The sequence below is a fragment of the Theropithecus gelada genome, chromosome 9, assembly GCF_003255815.1.
Source record: "Theropithecus gelada isolate Dixy chromosome 9, Tgel_1.0, whole genome shotgun sequence".
Lineage (NCBI taxonomy): Eukaryota > Metazoa > Chordata > Mammalia > Primates > Cercopithecidae > Theropithecus > Theropithecus gelada.
The window spans coordinates 11,507,569-11,527,738 of NC_037677.1; the positions used below are offsets into that span (position 1 = coordinate 11,507,569).

The window sequence follows — 20,170 nt, forward strand, 5'->3', positions numbered from 1 at the left end:
CTAAATAAAAATGAAAAATCTAATAATGAAAATTTAAAACCCAGGGAATACAGATTAAAACCCATGGAAGAACAGATTAGAAATGAAGACTAACTTAGTTCTGGAAGGTAGCCTGAAGAAAATATTCAGAACAAAAAAGATACAAAAAGATGAAAAAAACACCAGAGAGGCAAAATACACAGAGGATTCAGGGAGAAAATCTAACGTTGTGTAACTGAGCTCCCAGAAAGATTAAGCAAGAGAATAGGGAAAAGCAGTATCTGAAGAGAGAGTGGCTGAGAACTTGCCAAAACTGACGAAAGACATCAAGTCACAGTATGAAAATGCCCTATATACCCCAAACAAGAAATGGTGCAAGAGGGAGAGGAGGAGGAAAATAGAAACAGAAAGAGACAGACAATCATCTAAAAGCCAAAGACAAAATGAAAACCATAAAAACAGCCTGAGAAACAAATGACCAACAAAGAAGGAATAAACTGCAGCTGACTTCTGAATAGAAACAAGCCAAAATATTAAAGAATCTCTCCACAAAACTTATCTAGAATTCTATATCCAGCAAAATATATCTTTCAAGAATGTAGGTGAAATAAAGATACTCTCAAACAAACAAGTTAGAAAACTTGTCAATACTAGATCCACTCTGAAGAAATACTAAATGGTATCTTTAGGCAGAAAGATAATTATTCCAGATAGAAGGTCAGGTAAAGTAAGAAAAAATGAGGAAAATGAAATGCAGTAAGTCTAATTAAACAATAACAGCATAAAACAACAGAAATACATCTGTGGGGTTTAAAATACGCATGCATCTTAAAACAAGGCAATAATGAAATAAGAAAGGAAATTGAATGTAAATGTTTTTAAAGGTCTGGCATTATTTATTGCATTATCTAGAAAAAGGGTGAAAGTCTCAACATTACACTTCGATAAATCAAGAATATATACGAAATTTAAGTAAACACTAAAGGAATAGTATAAGAATATGTAATCCCAAGCTAAAAAATGAAAAAACAGAAAACTTATTTTTAAGAAATCAATTCAAAATAAAGCTAAAAAATTAAAAATGAACATAAAAGAGGTGAAGACAAATGGATTTTGAAATTAATTTTTTTTTTTTTGACACGGAGTTTGCTCCGTTGCCAGGCTGGAGTGCAGTGGTGCGATCTTAGCTCAGTGCAACCTCCGCTTCCCGAGTTCAAGTGATTCTTGTGTCTCAGCCTCCCAAGTAGCTGGGACCACAGGCATATACCACCATGCCCCACTAATTTTTGTATTTCTGGTAGATATGGGGTTTCACCAAGTTGGCCAGGCTGGCCTCAAACTCCTGGCCTCATGTGATCCACCCACCTGGGCCTCCAAAGTGCTGGGATTATAGGAGTGAGCTATCAAACCTGGCCAAAATTAATTTTTAAGTACTATTGTCAATAAAGGGTTATTATAGGCCAATTCATTAATTTTTAATATGGGCAACAGGGAAATACACAAAAAACATCTAGCTCATACATATATACCTTTTATAAATTTTAGCCTGCACATCTATTCAACTTTTTTTCCATTGTGACTGACTTCAAAATCTTATTTCACCTTACCTTATCTTACCACAGATATGCCAGTGGACGGACATTAAATGTCCAAAAACCAAACAAAAAGAAACAAGAACAAAAAACCTAGAGCCAACTGACTTACAAATATTGCATTAATTCTGTAATAAAATATTAGCCAGGCAAAGTGGCTCACAACTGCAATCCCAGCATTTTGGGAGGCTGAGGCAGGAGGACCGCTTGAGCCTAGGAATTCAAGACCAGCCTGGGCAACATGGAGAAACCTCATCTCTACCAAAAAAATACAGAAATTAGCTGGGCATGGTGGCACATGCCTGTAGTCCCAGTTACTTGGGAGGCTGAGGTGGGAGAATTGCTTGAGCCTGGAAAGCGAAGGCTGCAGTGAGCTGACACTGCTCTACTGCAGGCCAACCTGGGTGACAGGGCGAGACCCTGTCTCAGGAAAAGGAAATAATAATAATAATAATAATAATAATAATTTGCCATCACTGATCTACATAACATTACTAACAGCAAAACTAATACATTAAGAAGATCAAAAATAATATTCTTTCATTTAGTTCATCTAAAATGTTACTTTAAATTTTTAATTCACTGGCTGACTCAATGAAAGGAAAATTCCAGGATAAAACTGTAAGTTTTTCTACACTCATGTCAGCAAGACCCAGGTGCAATGTGTACCTCTATCACAGAATAACTAAATAATCTCTTTAGAGCTAAGAACACTTAAAACCAACATATGAAACTCCAGAGTAACTCTTGATCTTTCTGTAGGCAAATGAAAACTACCTGCCACTTACTGAAGATTTGTATTTTAGGGTAGATTGCTACACAGTTTTGTGAGAGGTGGTCCAAGCTCTTCAAAGAGAAAATGGAATCAAAAGGAAACCAAGACTATCCTGATATTACAAAGCATATCTGTAAGTAAATCAAAGAATATTTCATTTAACATTTAATCCCAGTCTTACAGCTATCGAAACTAACAAGTAATCCAATGCAGAGTTACAAAAGTGGACATCAAAGTGTGTCAAGAGTCACTTGTAGGTCTGGTATGGACACAGACAAGTAGGACTCCCCTTCTCTAATGGCTATGGAACAAAGCTGAGCTGCTTCATTCAGATGATCCAAGAACAGTGCCAAGAGCCTTCTCTACATAACCAACAGTGACTGCTCATGGCTATGGAGGGAACTCATACAGAAGCATCTTATTTAACCTTCCCAATCTCTTCAGAGACTGTGAGCAAGTTCTTCTCTCACCCTCAAAGCCTCCCACACACCCGCCCCTTTTTTTCAGCCAGCTATCTCCTCCTCATCTTCAGGTCTTACAAGTCGCTTCCTCAGGGAACTTGCCCTGACTCCCTCAAAACCAAGTCAGGTTCCCTAGGTATGGGTTTTATAGCTCCCTGTACTTCACACCAAAGGACTCATCCCACGTGTTGAAAACGAAGTACCTAACACAAAGTCCTGGGGTACACAGAAGGCACTCAAAAAATAATGGTTGAATAAACACGTTTGAATTTACGATCCTTCCCAATTTTACAAAGAAACGAGCTTTTAAAAATTCAGTCATTTGCATGAGGTGATACAACCTGAAACTGGCATAGACCAGCTGAGAATCCAAGTCTCTGTGGCTCCAATTTCCGTGCTTAAATCTCATGTGCTACATGGACGTGGGCTACAAGTTGGATTTCTTTCCAATTATTATTCTTATAGTGACTTCCACTGTAAATACGGGTGTCATCTTTTAGGGGGAAAATGAGTCTCTCAATATAATGAAATCAGATCTGACAATGAACGATGCTTTTTTTTTTTTTTTCTTTTTTTTTGAGACAGAGTCTCACTCTGTCACCCAAGCTGGAGTGCAGTGAAGCGATCTCCAATCACTGCAACATCTGCCTCCCAGGCTCAAAGGATTCTCCTGTCTCAGCCCCCAGGTAGCTGGAAATACAGTCATGCACCACTACCGCCCAGCTAATTTTTGTATTTTTAGTAGAAACGGGGGTTTCAGCATGTTGGCCAGGTTGGTCTTGAACTCCTGACCTCAAATGATCCACCCGCCTCGGCCTCCCAAAGTGCTGAGATTACAGGCATGAGCCACTGCAACCCGCCAGTCTATGCTTTCCGAAAATCACACTGAAGGAACAAACCATAACTTTCTGGTAATTAGAGGTCTGCATTGCACTAGTTACAAAGTAAGAATGGTTAAAAGAAAAAAAAAAAAAAAAATCGTTACAGTGAAATTGTGAACATAAACCAGAATTGTAATCATTTGTCTCCTTCTCTCTACCTGAAGTAGCAATTCCCAAAGCTATCCTATTCTACTACATTAACATTCCTCACACTTTCCAATCAGAGTAATTTTGTTTGTTTTCAATTTGCTACTAGCTTGAACTCATTGGCCTCTTTTTCACCCATCTTAGCTAGCTACAAAATGTAACAAGAACTTGAAACAGATGTGCACACCGTGGCCAAGATGGACCAAGGCAACCCTTGCTTGGCATTGGAGACTCAGGTTGGATCTGCTGGGGTGGGTAGTTCTCTTGGTTCCCTATAATGCTAGAAGATGATTAAACAAAACTAACAGACAGTGCCAAATCTGACACTTCTACTTACTGGCTTGTTTAACCAAAGTCAGTCCCCAGTACGAGCTATTTGCATGTCAAAACACTATTAAAACCGGTAATGGACTAGTCTTACCAGAAAAAAGTACAACAGAAAGTCTGGTTGCATAGCTAAAAACTAAGTAGGCACCAAAACTGAGGCTCAGGGCTCAAATTCTTAATATTTGGCAAACGATGTTTCTTTGAGTGCCTTTGCAACAACTCATTAATTATTTTTATATATATATATAATCAGCAAAGGAATTTCTGTTAACTAAGGATACTTGTACTTGCAATTAGGATTTCTTCCCTTAAAAGTTAACTTATACTTTTATTAGTGTTTTTTTTTTCTATTTGGACATATTTTAATTGCCTATGTAGAATACAACATGGCATCAACATCCATTTTAAGTAATGAACTACACTATGTTTACAAATGTTGTTATAAAAGAATAGCAAGCCAGGAAATATTTTTGTTAATTTTAGGGTCTGACTGAACCAGAAATAAAAGCAAATAAACCACTGTTCACTTGCTGTTGGCTAATTTATTCCTATTAAGATGACTTCAGGAAAGAAAAAAGAACACTGACTTCCCCCTGAAGGAACTTCCCAGAGACTCAATATGGGAGGGAGTTGGCCGGGGTGATCTCTAAAGTTCTGTGTAACTTTCCTAAGCTAGGAAATATTAAATATCCCAAAGATGTAATTATTTTTATAAAAGGATTAATATAGGATTGAAACCATTTTCTTCCAGCGAGCAACATACTTAAGACGGCGTCCTCACTTTTCTTTTCCATTCGTCTCGCATTATTTCCAATGACTGGGTATGGCCCCAGTTCAACAAGCCTTCCCAGTCCAAAGGAAGCAAGCTGAAGTCTACTGCCTAAAAAGCATCTATCTGCGGATTAAATGTCGGGAAAGAAAGGGATAAGGGTGGGGGGTGGGGAAAAACAACATTTTCAAATTACAGAAACGTGCACCCATGGATTCATACGCTTCCCGCATTTTCTGGCAGTAAAACACCTGCGAGGAACCGTTCTCACTCATTACAAATGCCGCACCAGCCTAGGGTTGTGAGCGCCAAACTATTTTGCAAACTTTGCAAAGGCGCACGGATTTTCAAGACTTACAAATCCCTCATTCGCCCCATCCTCCCCTCGCCTGGTCCAAACAAAGTTCCGCGGCATCAAGGCAGTCATTTAAAGGCACGAAGTTTGCTCAGGTCCTGCCCACTGGGGCTCGGGAGACGCGCCTGGCAGGGACCGCGGCTCGCTCTGGGAGGCCGTCGCCGGGTTCCACCCCCGGGCCGCCCCACACCCCGCGCGGCGCCCCCAGCCCTCCCATCGCCCCGCGGACCCCACGCTCCGGGCGCAGGGACACACGGGCAGCCCCCGCACTGTGCCCGAGCCGCCCCCCAGGGCCGAGCCGCGAACCGCAGCCGCGTCCCCTCCTCCCGGGGCCGGGAATGGCGGCGTCCGGCTCTCCGGGGCCAACTCCGAGTCCCGGCCCCGGGAGGACGCCCGCGGAGCCCGCCGCCGCCGCCAGCCCCTCGCGGCGGGAGCTGAGGAATGGAAGTTACCTCAGTACGGTCCCGACTGCGAGGCTGTAGGCAGCGGGCAGAGCGGGAGGTCCCGGGCGGCCGAGCAGGTCCAGCGCGGCGGCGGCTACCGCAGTGCCCTCCGCCCCATTGTTTCCCCTCCAAGAGGATCCCGGCGAAGCCGAGCCCGGGAACCAGGAAGTTCCCCGGCGCGACACCTCCTGCCGCCGCTATGGAAACGGCCCCCGCCTCCCAGGGCGGCTCGCCCGGGACCCCGCCTCCGCGTCGCCGGCCCCGCCCGCCTCACCGGCCGCCGCCAACCGTCACCACAGCGGCCGCGGCCGCCGCCATCTTGGCGCGGCCCCTTCCCGGCGGCACGTGCGCGCCGCTCCCGCGCTCCCGCCGTGCGAGCTCCCGCCCGCCTCGGGGACGCGCGCCCAGGACTGCAGGTGCCGGGAGCCCCTCGGCCGGAGGCGGGCGCTGGAAGCTCGGGAGCCAAAGCGGGACTTCGAGGCACGCAAACGAGCGACATTGGCGTGCCCAGCCGGCAGGTCAGAGGATAGCAGAGACGTAGGGAGGTCAGCTGAGTAGGGGGCGACAGGATGGTCTGCGGAGCCAGCCTGGCTTTTTTTTTTTTTCATTTCTGACTCAACTGCTTACCAGGTGTCAGCCCTTGGAGACGTTTCTCTGTGCCTCAGTTTCTTCATCTGTAAAGTGGAATGATAATAGGACCTGCTTCATGGGGCTGTCCTGGAACAAGCGAGTGCTTGGTAGTAAGTGCAAAGCAATCATCTGCTCAATAAAGTGCCATTGCTACTGACACAGGTCACACTGCTGTCATTTTTCAGGAACTTAGGCTAAGCGTTCACATCAGCACTACTTTAAGTAGGCTACTGTGTAGATCCCATTGCTGCTTCAAGCTTCTCAAATGTTCATCACTGTCCCATCTTTCTGTAGGTCAACTTTCCTTTTTTACATCGTGGAAATTGTCAAGAGTTTTAATCTCCAAAGCCTCCCATTAAGGGGTGCCATAAAAAGATGCATGATGTAAACTTCCCAAAGCTGTAATTAGCTGACAGTTAAATGATTGATTCAATCGAAGCTAGAAAAGTTAGGGTGTGCAAGTAACTAAAAGGCTTCCTGTCCTTGATTCCAGGAACTAGAATTACTGAACCTGGCAACCCTGCACTGTGCCTTTTCTCTCTCTTTTCCAGCTGGTGAAAACTGACACGAAGAAACTGAATGCTGTGCCCAGTTATCTCACAGGAGGGGTGGAAGGAGGAGACAGGGTCACAGGCCCTTTGCTAGCACCCAAACTTTAAAAACTGTGACTCAGATTAGGTTTTAGTTGGTCTCTAAGGCTCCTTCCAGCTCTCAAGTGTGGTCATCTTAACGACAGGGATACCCAGCAATACAGTCTGAGAAATTCATCCTTAGGCAATTTCGTCACTGTGTGAACATCATAGAGTACATTCACACAAACCTAGATAGTAAAGCCTCCTACACACCTAGGCTATAAGGTGTGACTTATCGCTCCTGGGCTACAAACCTGTTCAGCATGTGACTATACTGAATACTGTAGGCAAGTGCAACACAAAGGGACAAATTTGTGCATTTCAACATAGACAAGGTAACACATTGGGCTATAACGTTACAATGGCTATGACATCACTAGGCCATAGGAATTGTTCAGCTCCATTATAACCTTATGGGACCACCATTGTATGTGCAGTCCATCGTTGATCAAAACGTCGTTACCACGTGACTGTGTATATGCTGTTTAAGAAAATACAAATGTATACTTCCCTTTGGGGCTTCTTTCATTCATTTAAAGCGGGTTTGTAAAGACTAGTATTTATTTTTATGATCCTGATACAAAAATGGCATAACTCATTTAATATATGAATTGAGGGGCTAAAAGCAGACTAGAGTTATTTTCAACAACCAAATACTTTCCAAAAGTTATAGGACTCCCAGGTTAGCCGTCACCTAGATTGGATTATTCTCAATTCCTGACAGGAAAGAGCCCTCACTCATCTCTCTTTGTAGCCCCTGCTGGACCCAGCAGATTTCTTTGCACATAAAAAGTCCTTAGCAAATGCTACTGAATGAAATTGCTATGATTGTGGTCTCCCATCACTAAAGGAGACCTTGGAACCATGGAGATGCTCAAGAGACATCAATCTTGGGAGGCCAAGGTGGGCAGATCACTTGAGGTCAGAAGTTCAAGACCAGCCTGGACAACATGGTGAAACCCCGTCTCTACCAAAAAATACAAAAATTAGCTGGGTGTGGTGATGTGTCCCTGTAGTCCCAGCTACTCAGGAGGCTGTGATGGGAGAATCACTTGAACCTGGGAGGCAGAGGCTACAGTGAGCTGAGATCGTACCCCTGCACGCCAGCCTGAGTGACAGAAAGAGACCCTGTCTCAAAAAAAAAAAAAAAAAAAAGACATCAGTCAAGGGACATGATTGCAAACATCATGGATGAGAACCCCAAGTCACTAGTTAATGAGTTAATGGGATTTTGGATGGACAACCCTGGCCCCAGGCTTACTTGGCAAAATAAACTGGAAATTTCTGATACATTTTTTCCATAAATTATATGGCTAAATTTAAAAACACTGTTTTGGACTTCATTATGAGCACCCCTGTCTCAATTTTATACTTTCATAATAGCACTCTGACTCTATGGTATTATTACAGTTCAGAAATACCCCCATTTTTTTCCCCAAGTCAAAGTGTCAACAGTGTCACCTTACCTGTACTTCGTCAATCCCTGCTCTAAACAATTATAGCTAGATTATATTCACTCCATGATTATATTTACTCTAACATGACATGCCAGATATTAAAATACCCTTCAACTGAAGGGAGGGTGAAAGCTGTATAGCAGGAATGTACCAAAAAGTAAAAAGAAATGTGGTCTAATGATTTGTGTTACCATTTAAAATATTTCACAATACCAAAGGTTAGGACCACCTCTCGTCCATCATTATGGAATAAGAGAGATGGATATTTGCATTTCAGTTTTGCAAAAGTTATGTGTTTTGCTAATGACAATATTTAAAATGTTGCCAGTGGTAAAAGTACAGGTTTAAATCCCCCACAGGCTCCCATAATAACTAAGGCCAGAAGTACAATTTGTGGTGAGGACATACGAACATAGAACATGGAGGAAAAAAATTCTCCAAAGCAAATTATCCATATCCCTCACTGTCATCTTCAAAATATGGATGAAAGGGTCAGTTCTTTGAGTCTCCTGTAAATTGAGACTTTGAAATGTGAATCCATGGCCATTTGATCCATTTAATTTTTTAAAGAGAGGCAGTTCCCTAAGGGAGGGATTTTTTTTTTATTTTAAATAAGGCTGTGGAAAGCATTGCAATGCTCATATTCATGCTCACCAGCCATGGTAATTTCTGAAATCTCATGAGAAGCCAATGCTCTTCTATTGACTAGAAAAGTCAGCTCCAATGACACTGCATGTAACTATTCTTTATGGATTAAAAACAAAAGATCAGTCAACATCTGTGTATAAGTGAAAAAGCAATGGGTAACCAATAGCCACATCCACACTGCTCATACACAAAGCTTTTTGGGGTTTTGGGGGATTTTTGTTTGTTTTTTTTAATAGAGTCTCGCTCTGTCACCCAGGCTGGAGTGCAGTGGCACCATCTGGGCTCATTGCAACCTCCGCCTTTCTGAGTTCAAGCGATTCTCCTGTTTCAGCCTCCCAAGTAGTTGAGACTACAGGCGTGCGCCATCCTGCCTGGCTAATTTTTTGTATTTTTAGTAGAGACAGGGTTTCACTATGTTGGTTAGGCTGGTCTTGAACTCCTGACCTCAGGTGATTCATCCACCTCGGCCTCCCAAAGTGCTGGGATTACAGGCATGAGCCACCGCACCTGGCCCAAAGCCTTTAGTTTAAAAGAGACGTTATTGATTGCAGTGTGAAAAAGAGGAACCTGTGAAGAACTGTGAACCCCGTAACATTGTAAATAACACAGTTTGTTACCTGTAACTCTGAGGTTGTATTATTTATTGGTGTGCTGAGTTTCTTTCTGACTCCTGTCTTTAAAATGTACATTCCAGGAGACTGGGAAACTTATCTGCCTTCTGCCCTTCTCTATTCCTTGGTCCAGATCAGTATCTAATACAGAATTAGCTCCCTATAAACATTTCTAGAAAAAATGAAAGGAAGGAAGGTGAAAGGGAGGAAAAGAAGGAAGGAAGGAGGGAGGAAAGAATGACTGAAAGAAGGAAAGAACAAAAATATGCAAGCATGTATGTTTTCTAAGCAGAAAGTTCCTAACTTTTTTCATATGCTCAAAGGGGTCCGTGACTCAAAAAAAAAAAGAAGGACTGACTGCTTTTCAACTACAAGAGCTGCCTCTCGTGATCTCCTCTGCTCTTTTGCTCACAAGACACCCTGTTCCTGATTACATACCAAAATAGTCATCATGGTTTGCCAGAAATCTGTAATGATGTTGTATCGTTTGAAAAGTGTCTCAATATGTTTTTACAGCTTTAGAGGATTTCTTCTGCCTGCTCAACTTACAGTTACCATTCTACAACCATCCATTTGGCCATCTCTTAGACGTCATGCCATTTATTTATTTTTTGTTAAGTCTAATCAAGCAGAGTTGTACTAAAAAGTATTATAAGATACTTTAAAAATGAAGTAGCAGTTCATGGCATTTTTGTCTCTGTTTTAGAGGGATAAAACTCTTGCCTCTGTATATATGACCTTTGAATTAACCTTTAAACCCTTGTGCTCATAAGTCTTTATAAATGGTGTGGCAACAGTTTTCACGGATGGCCTCCCAGTGAACTGTGCCTTCCAATATTCACCCCCTTTTACATCACCCTCCTCTTGAGTCTGGGCCAGCTCTGTGACTCACTTTTCACAAGATTGTGGGGGAAGCGATGCTGAGTGATTTCTAAGGCTAGATCCTAAGTTTTGCGGCTTCCACCTGGGCCTCTGAAATACTTAGCTCACTCGCTCCAGCAACTCAGGTGCCATACTGAAAGAAGCCCAGGTCACATGGAGAAGCCACATGTAGCTGGTCTGGATGAAAACCTCAGCTGAGTCCTCAGCCAACAACCAGCATTCACTGCCGTTGGGCATCCTGAATGTCCAGCACAATTAAGTCTTCAGATACCTCAAGCCCCAGCTGTGTGACCCCATGAGAAATCCCAAGTGAGGATGTCTCAGGTGAGCCCAGTCAACCCCGTGGAACCATGAATGTCATAATAAATTGCTGTGTGAGGCTTTTGAGCTCAGGGTGGTTTGTTACACACCTGCAGACAACTGGAATGCATTGATTAAAAATACAATGCTAAGGCCTTTAGCATGGTTTAGCTAAAACTTTAGTAAATAATTTAATCAAAATTAACAGAAGTGATGTATAAAAATGTCAAGTTATAGAAGAATGGAGTGAACTGTAGCAGATCCTAGGGTATTCAAGGGCATTTTTTTTTTCCACTAAATTGCTCCTTTTGTCTAAGTCTTTTCTTTGAGGTGGGGTCAACACTTTGTGAAACAACATAATGACCTCCATCTCTTGGGGTCTGTAAAGTAAATATACTTGAAACTGCATTTGACTTCGATATGAAATAAGTCCTTGCCCACATACTTTGGCTAAAAAGGGGAAAGAAGTGGTGGTCACAAGTAGCCAGGCTAAAGAATCAATGAAAATGAGACAATAGATGAGAATATATACATGCGTATGTATATGCTCAGCTTTTCTTTTCTGTTTGTTTATACTTCGTGAAAATTACAGGTCCGCAATTCTTCATCCACAAAACTCTGAAAACCAAAAGTGTTTTTCATAAATTGGGCACCTAAACTCTTTTGGTAGCAACAGAACTTTCCTTTGGCTATTTAGGGTCTTTATCGTATTTAATATGAACACTCATTTTGTTGCAGAAGTCTTTGTTTCATGACAAGGTGCTGGCACAGATCCCACTTATGACACCTGTAAACAGTACACAGTACGTGTGCTGTGTCACCCTTCTAAAAATCAAAACTTCTGATATCTGAGACACTTCTGGTTTAGACCTAATGAAGACTCTATCATAGACCTGAAGTGAACTTTATTGTACAGGGAGGACAGTAGAGTGTAGAGTAATCAAGCAGTCTCTGGAGTTAGACCACCTGAGTTGAAATCCTGGATCTGCGGCTTACCAGCTCTGACACTTGGATTGGTTGCAAAACCCTCTACCTCAGTTTATTCTTCTGCAAAATACAGAGAGTAAAAGAAATGACTTCATAGGGTTCTTATGAGAACCAAATGAGATTATGCATATAAAATGCTTAGCGCAATAACTAATAGTAAACATTCAACAAACATTATTATTGTATTATTATTAAAATGTCAGTTGTTCGTTTTTGTTTTTGTTTTTGCTTTTAGAGACGTGGTCTTACTCTTTTGCCCTGACTGGAGTACACTGAAGCTCACTGTCACCTCAAACTCCTGGGCTCAAACAATCCTCCTGCCTCAGCCTGCCAAGCAGCTAGGAGTACAGGTGTGTGCCACCATGCCTGGCTTTTTTTTTTTTTGGTAGAAATTGGGTCTTGCTTTATTGCTCAGGCTAGTCTCAAACTCCTGGCCTCAAGCAATCCTCCCACTTTGGCCACCCAAAGTGCTAGGATTACAAGAATGAGCCAATGAACCCAGAAGAAATGTTAGCATTTTGTAAATTCAATGAAACAAATAATATTTAAATGAGAGTTCAGCCAGGAAAAAAGAAAAACTACTCAAGGCATCACCAACAGGAATATATTCGATATAGGGAATCAGATGTATACAGAGTATTTGGAAGGAGTGAATAGGCAAAAGTTGAGAAGGTAGCACTACTAATTTCAGGTTATTCCACATCAGCTGTGGACCCAATGTCAGGAAGCTGCTGTACCCAGAGATCAGAGATTGCAATAAATGACAGGTAATCAATCACTTTCCATGTCACAACTGCTCTCAAATCCTTGAGTGCACCTCACCAGCACAACTAAACCTTATCAGAACTGTGCTGGGAGGAGACTCTGGGAAATGCAGCTCCAGGCCTCCCAGCTTCTGTGATACACATAATACCCTAAACAAATAGTCATTTCATAATAATAGTAATTTACACTTGTATAGCACTTTCCATAAAAGCTCTGTGAGGTAGGCAGGAACTGTAGCTCAAAGTTGCAAGACTGGCAAGAGACTTAGATCCTCATATCTCAAATCTAGGGTGTACTTTTTTTTATGTCAGTGTGTCCTATTTACTCATTCGAGTTCCACTTTCCCCCTCCAAATCTTCATAACCATTTATATTATTGTTTATTGTTTTTCTTTAAGTTGACTCACATTTCTGTGTAAATGAAGAGGAAATTTTGCATCATAAAGTATAATGCAAATCACAAAACTGTTTTGCTGCATAAATGGAAGATAAAAGTAAAAATGAACACACTGAAAGCCAAACAGTGATATTAAAACCAGTTTAGTAAAGGGCTCTGAGCCTGAAGCCTGCTCCTCTTTCTTCAAAGGTGCGATTAGCATGTGTTAGAGATGTTACTCGTACTAACAGCGAACACCCTAACTGCAAACTGAGACTCACTGATATATTCACCAGAACTAAAGGGTGAATAAAATCTCTGAAAAATTAAATTCCTCACTATGTGAGGCAAGGTTATTTAAAGCCTTTGCCATCTTATCTACCATCAATAGAATACGTCTTACGCTTTGGGTAACACTGCTTTCTGCCATCTTAATTTTGGCAATTTAGCTGAGAATCAGTATTTATTCATTTTGCTGTTGAAATTATTTGATAGCAGAGCATTAAATGTATGTCAGTATGTCTTGCCCCTGATGACTCATTCACATAAGATTTTGTTGCTGTTATTAAGGTGAAATTCACATAAAATAAAATCAACCGTTTTTCAAGTGAACCATACGGTAGCATTTAGTACATTCATAATGTTGTATAACCACCACCTCTATCTAGTTCCAAAACATTTTCGTCACCTCAAAAGGAAACCACGTAGTCATTAAGGAGTTATTCTCCATTTTCCATCTTTCAGTTCCTGGCAACCCTCACTGTTTTCTGTCTCTTTGAGGATTTACCTCGAATATTTCATATAAATGCAATCATACAATATGTGACCTTTTGTGTCCGTCTTCTTTCACTGAGCATAACATTTCCGCAGCTCATGCATATGACAACTTGTATGCATACTTCATTTCTTTACATGGCTGAATAATATTCCATTGTTTGTATACAGCACAGTTGTTTTTCTGTTGACAGGCAGTTGAGGGTGCACCCTTTGGTTACTGTGAATAGCGCTGCTAGGAACATAAGTGTACATTTTTTTTTTTTTTTTTGAGGACCTGTTTTCCAGTCATTTTGGGTATATGTTGAAGAGTGGAATTGCAGGATCATATGGTAATTCTATATTTAACCTGTTGAGGAAGCGCCAAACTGTTTCCACAGTGCTGTGCCATTTTACATTCCCACCAACAGTGCACAAGCATTCCAATTTCTCCACCTCCCCACCACCACTTGTTATTTTCTGTTTTTGTGACTAGAGCCATCCTTGTGAGTGTGAAGTGGTACCTTGTGGTTTTGATTTGCATCTCCCTAATGACTAGTAATGTTGGGCATCTTTTCTTTTCTTTTCTTTTCTTTTCTTTTGAGACGGAGTCTCGCTCTATCGCCCAGGCTGGAGTGCAGTGGCACAATCTTGGCTCACTGCAAGCTCCATCTCCTGGGTTGATGCCATTCTTCTGCCTCAGCCTCCTGAATAGCTGGGACTACAGGCGCCCACCACCACTCCCGGCTAATTTTTTTGTATTTTTAGTGGAGGTGGGGTTTCACTGTGTTAGCCAGGATGGTCTTGATCTCCTGACCTTGTGATCCGCCCGCCTCAGCCTCCCAAAGTGCTGGGATTAAATGTGTGAGCCATGGCGCCCGCCAAGTGCATCTTTTCATGTGTTTATTGGCCATTTGAATATCTTCTTTGGAGAAATGTCTATTCAAGTCCTTCACCCATTTTTGAAGTGGGTTGTTTGTCTCCTTTGTTGAGTTGTAAAAGTTCTTTACATATTCTGATCCTTATCACATATATGATCTGCAAATATTTTCTCCCATTCTCTAGGTTGTCTTTTCACTTTATGATCATGTCCTTTGGTGTACAAAAGTTTCCATTTTGATGAAAGTCCAATTTATCTTTATTTTTTTAATTTTGTGTGCTTTTAGTGTCGTATCTAAAGATCTATTGTAAAATCCAAGGTCATTAATATTTACCCCTATGTTTTCTTCTAAGAGTTTTATGATTTTAGCTCTCATATGTATATAAGATTCTTAAACCATACTATAAAATTTCCATAGAAATAAGCTAGATTTATTGACCCAGGTTAACTCTATAATCACTGAAATCGACCTACCCTCAAAAGACTCATTTTCTTTAATAAATGAGTTTGTTTAGCCAGACTGTGGAAAAAACTACTGTACTACACTCTACAGCAACATATAAATACATTTGTATGTTTATTAGTATATTATTCCTATATACCAATGGGAATTCTATAGTAAGTTCTATGAAAAAAATGTTGGCCAGGCGCGATGGCTCACGCCTGTAATCCCATCACTTTGGGAGACCAAGGTGGGTGGATCACAAGGTCAGGAGTTCAAGACCTGGTCAATATAGTGAAACCCTGTCTCTACTAAAAATATAACAATTACCCGGGCATGGTGGTGGGCGCCTGTAATCCCAGCTACTCAGGAGACTGATGCAGGAAAACTGCTTGAACCCGGGAGGCAGACGTTGCAGTGAGCCGAGATCGCGCCCCTGCACTCCAGCCTGGGCAATGGAGGGAGACTTTGTCTCAAAATAATAATATTAATAACAGTAATAGTTGTTGTTGTCCTGTCTTAATATATTGTTTTGCTTTAAAAACTCCAAAAGAAAACCAGACAACCACCAAAGTTCATGACAAGGAAGTTTACGAAAAATAGAAATACAAGTGATAAACATCTGTTCAGCTTCATAAATAATCAAATGAATCTCAGTGAAGGCCAGTGGAATATAATATTCACCTGTCATTGTCAAAGATTTAAAAAATTAGTCATGTCCCTGTATCGTACATATGAAAATCTGCCAAGAGGGTAGGTAGCATGTTAACAGTTCTTACCACAGTAACATTTTAAAAAGAAAGTTAATAAGGTACATTAGTTATTTTTGGAAAGATCAATTAACACCCAAAATGTGGTGAAACAGGCACTACCATACATTACTAACAGTGAGAGACAGGACTAGCTGGATTTCCTAGGCTAAGAGTCCCTAATCCTAGCTGGGAAGATAACCGCTTCCACCTTTAAACATGGGGCTTGCAACTTAGCTCACACCTGACCAATCCGAGAGCTCACTAAAATGCTAATTAGGCAAAAACAGGAGGTAAAGAAATAGCCAATCATCTATTGACTGAGAGCACAGCGGGAGGGACAAGGATCAGGATATACATCCAGGCATTTGAGCCGGCTAGGGCAACCCCCTTTGGGTCCCCTCCCCTTCTATGGGAGCTCTGTCTTCACTCTATTTCACTCTATTAAATCTTGCAACTGCACTCTTTCTGGTCCGTGAATGTTACAGCTGGAGCTGAGCTTTCGCTGGCTGTCCACCGTTGCTGTTTGCCGCTGTCGCAGACCCACTGCTGACTTCCAGCCCTCCAGATCCGGCAGGGTGTCCGCTGTGCTCCTGATCCAGCGAGGTGCCCGTTGCTGCTCCCAATTGGACTAAAGGTTTGCCATTGTTCCTACATGGCTAAGTGTCTAGGTTCTTCCTAATCCAGCTGAACACTAGTCACTGGGCTCCACGGTTCTCTTCCATGACCCACGGCTTCTAGCAGAGCTGTAACACTCACCCCATGGCCCAAGATTCCATTCCTTGGAATCCCTGAGGCCAAGAACCCCAAGTCAGAGAACATGAGGCTTGCTACCATCTTGGAAGTGGCCCGCCGCCATTTTGGAAGCAGTCTGCCACCATCTTGGGAGCTCTGGGAGCAAGGACCCCCAGTAACAGCAGGAGTATACATTGGTAGAATTTAACTAAAGAGCATTTTGGTAATATGAACTAGACTTTATAATGTAAGTACTTAGATTTGGTAATTTAATTTCTAGGAGTGTTTTCTAAGCAAATAATACTAAAAAGATCTATGATAACTCTGTGTGCCACATCCTTGTTTACAATATAAAAAAATTGGAAGCAGGCCGGGCGCGGTGGCTCAAGCCTGTAATCCCAGCACTTTGGGAGGCCGAGACGGGCGGATCACGAGGTCAGGAGATCGAGACCATCCTGGCTAACACGGTGAAACCCCGTCTCTACTAAAAAATACAAAAAACTAGCCGGGCGAGGTGGCGGGCGCCTGTAGTCCCAGCTACTCGGGAGGCTGAGGCAGGAGAATGGCGTGAACCCAGGAGGCGGAGCTTGCAGTGAGCTGAGATCCGGCCACTGCACTCCAGCCTGGGCGACAGAGCGAGACTCCGTCTCAAAAAAAAAAAAAAAAAAAAAAAAATTGGAAGCAACCTACCTGTCAATAAAGTACTAGTTAAATTAGAGTAGCCCATTTAATGGAATTCAAGGCCAGGTGCAGTGGCTCATTCCTGTAGTCCCAGCACTTTGGGAGGCCAAGGCTGGAGGATCACTTGAGTCCAGGAGTTTGAGACCAGCCTGGGAAACGTGGTGAAACCTGGTCTCTGCAAAAATAAAAATAAAAGATGAGCCAGGCATGGTGGTACATACCCATAGTCCCAGCTACTCAGGAGGCTGAGGTGAGAAGATCACTCGAACCAAGGAGGTGGAGGCTGCAGTGTACCACCACACTACAGCCTGGGCAACAGAGCAAGACACTGTCTCAAAAAAAAAAAAAAAAATTGGCCCTTAAAAATTATGTTTGACCAGGCACAGTGGCTCACACCTGTATTCCCAGGACTTTAGGAGGCTGAGATGGGCAGGTCACTCAAGGTCATGAGTTCAAGAGCAGCCTGGCCAACATGGTGAAACTCTGTCTCTACTAGAAACATAAAAATTAGCCGGGCATGGTGATGCATGCCTGAAGTCCCAGCTACGCGGGAGGCTGAGGCAGGAGAATCGCTTGAACCTGGCAGGAGGTGAAGGCTGCAGTGAACCGAGATTGTGCCACTGCACTCCAGCCCGGGTGACAGAGTGAAACTCTGTCTCAAAAATAAATAAATAAATAAATAAATAAAATTTTCTCTGACCTCCAGGCCCACATAATTAATTCATCATATCCCTCTCAGCAATACCTTCACTACTAGCTTAACACCACACACACTGCCCTTCCTCAAGAAGGTATTCCCTCTCTCAATGAAAGGCACCGAGGAATAACTACTTGGACACCCTCTCTGCCCACATCCAACAAATCAGCACGTGTAAATTCTATCCCCAGATAGCTCTTGAATGTGATTCCTCCCCATCAGCCCCACTACCACTGTTTTAATTTCATCTCTTATCGCTTCACGTTTGGATTGCTACAGATTTTTTTCTTACCTCCAATTTGCTCCTCTGGGTCATACATAGCTGTGCTCCCACTATTAACAGCATGATTTTCCTAAAACTTAAATCTGACTGTGTCATTTACCTGTCCATTCAGAACTTCAAAATACAGTCCATGGTAAGTACTCAACAAAGGATTGACAGATAACAAATGAATGATTGAATTTAGAGTGAGATTGCTGGTCCCTTCCAAATCCAGGATAACTGTGGGTTAATCATCATTTTTTATAATCCCCTAACCCCTGCTGGTCTTCAGGCAAAGACTCAATGCATGTGTCTCTTGGCCGTTAGTGCTTTTCTTAGGTTTTGTTACATATGACTTTGTTCATATTTTCACCATCTGGCAACAAGCAGGTAAAGGGGGGGACTGGTACATATTATAAGGTCACTGTGGAATTTTGTGGCATTTCTGGAGGACCCATAGTGCCTAAGACTGGGAAGGGGGCACTTTTAAAGTGGAAAAATAAAAGACAGCTGTGGTGATTACATATCATCCATTTAACTTTGCTACCCCGGAGATACTAAGATAAACTATGAAATAATTCCCTTCCAAGTAACCAGAGGAACAAAATTTAAAGTACTGAAGGGCAACTAGCAGAGCTTTGAAAGGAGCAAACTCTGCAGGAGCAAGTGAATTTCCTTCTATAACAAAATATCAGACAATGCTGATAAGAAGAAGGCAAAAGCTATCCTCTGTTCTCTTCAATAAAGATTCCAATGTGACGTTATCATCAATAACCTGGGAGGATGCAGTCCAGTTGAAGAATGGCCAATTTCAGACATATGTGTCATACCAGTATCAAGGCATTTCTCAGAGAATAGGAAATATACTTTTTTTGACAAATAAAATTTTAGGGTTCACCTTTTCTGAAGTTGCAAAATCTAGAGCAAAGAAGTCAGTCAATACAAGAACCCTCTTTTCATTTTCATGGTATCAGTGGACTAAAATATAACAAAATTTGTGCTGGTGGACAGACTTAAGCCAGCATTTGATAGTATAGATAATGGCTAGTGGTGACCCTTTCACATTGTGTTCTTATTTAGGTAATGTGTAAACTGTGTCTTATAGTAAACAGGGGAAACACGAATAAAAGTATGTTGACATTAAAAAGAATGTCAACATTTATTTAGGCAGTGTTCAAGCCTGTGTTTTCAATCTTGGAGTTATTGCCACCCTTCCTAAAAAAAATAATTAAAAGTCTAGACTGGGCTTGGTGGCTCACACCTGTAATCCCAGCACTTTGGGATACCAAGGCGGGTGGATTACTTGGGGCCAGGAGTTTGAGACCAGCCTGACCAACATGGGGAACCCCAGTCTCTACCAAAAATACAAATATTAGCCAGGTGTGGTGGTGCAAGCCTGTAATCCCAGCTACTCGGGAAGCTGAGGCATGAGAATCCCTTGAACTCAGGAGGTGGAGGTTGTGGTAAACCAAGATTGTGCCACTGCTTTCCAGCCTGGGTGACAGAGTAAGACCCTGTCTCAAAAAATAAAATAAAATAAAAGTCTGAAAAGGCATTTTAAGCAAAACACTTGGATGACAATTTTAAAAATAAGCAAATATTCAGTTAAAAAGTACTTTTATGGCCAGACATGGTGGCTCACACCTGTAATCTCAGCACTTTGGGAGGCTGAGGCAAATGGATCATTTGAGGTCAGGAGCTCAAGACCAGCCTAGCCAACATGGTGAAACTCCATCTCTGCTAAAAATACAAAGATTAGCCAGGTGTGGGTGGCCAGCTACTTGAAATGCTGAGGCAGGAGAATAGCTTGAGCCTGGGAGGTGGAGGTTGTGGTGAGCTGAGATGGTGCCACTGCACTCCAGTCTGGGGGACAGAGTGAGACCCTGTCCCCCCCCCCCAAAAAAAAGACGTATATATATGTATAAACACACACTAATTTAAGAGATACTCTGTCT

The 20,170-nt window shown here is 42.2% G+C and overlaps 2 protein-coding genes across 2 annotated transcripts in view; one reads left to right on the top strand and one right to left on the bottom strand.

Annotated features, from left to right (window-relative positions):
* The window catches only part of USP6NL (USP6 N-terminal like), a 155,877-nt gene extending 149,808 nt beyond the window's left edge, over window positions 1-6,069 (bottom strand). The window contains exon 1 of the mRNA XM_025397675.1: window positions 5,739-6,069. The gene's annotated coding sequence lies outside the window, so the exon portion shown is untranslated. The remainder of the gene's footprint in view (window positions 1-5,738) is intronic.
* On the top strand, window positions 5,625-6,259 carry LOC112632048. Its single transcript, XM_025397676.1, is given in 2 exon segments — window positions 5,625-5,811; window positions 5,814-6,259. Coding segments are annotated over 2 exon segments (633 nt in total).
* Window positions 6,260-20,170: the final 13,911 nt, after the last annotated feature.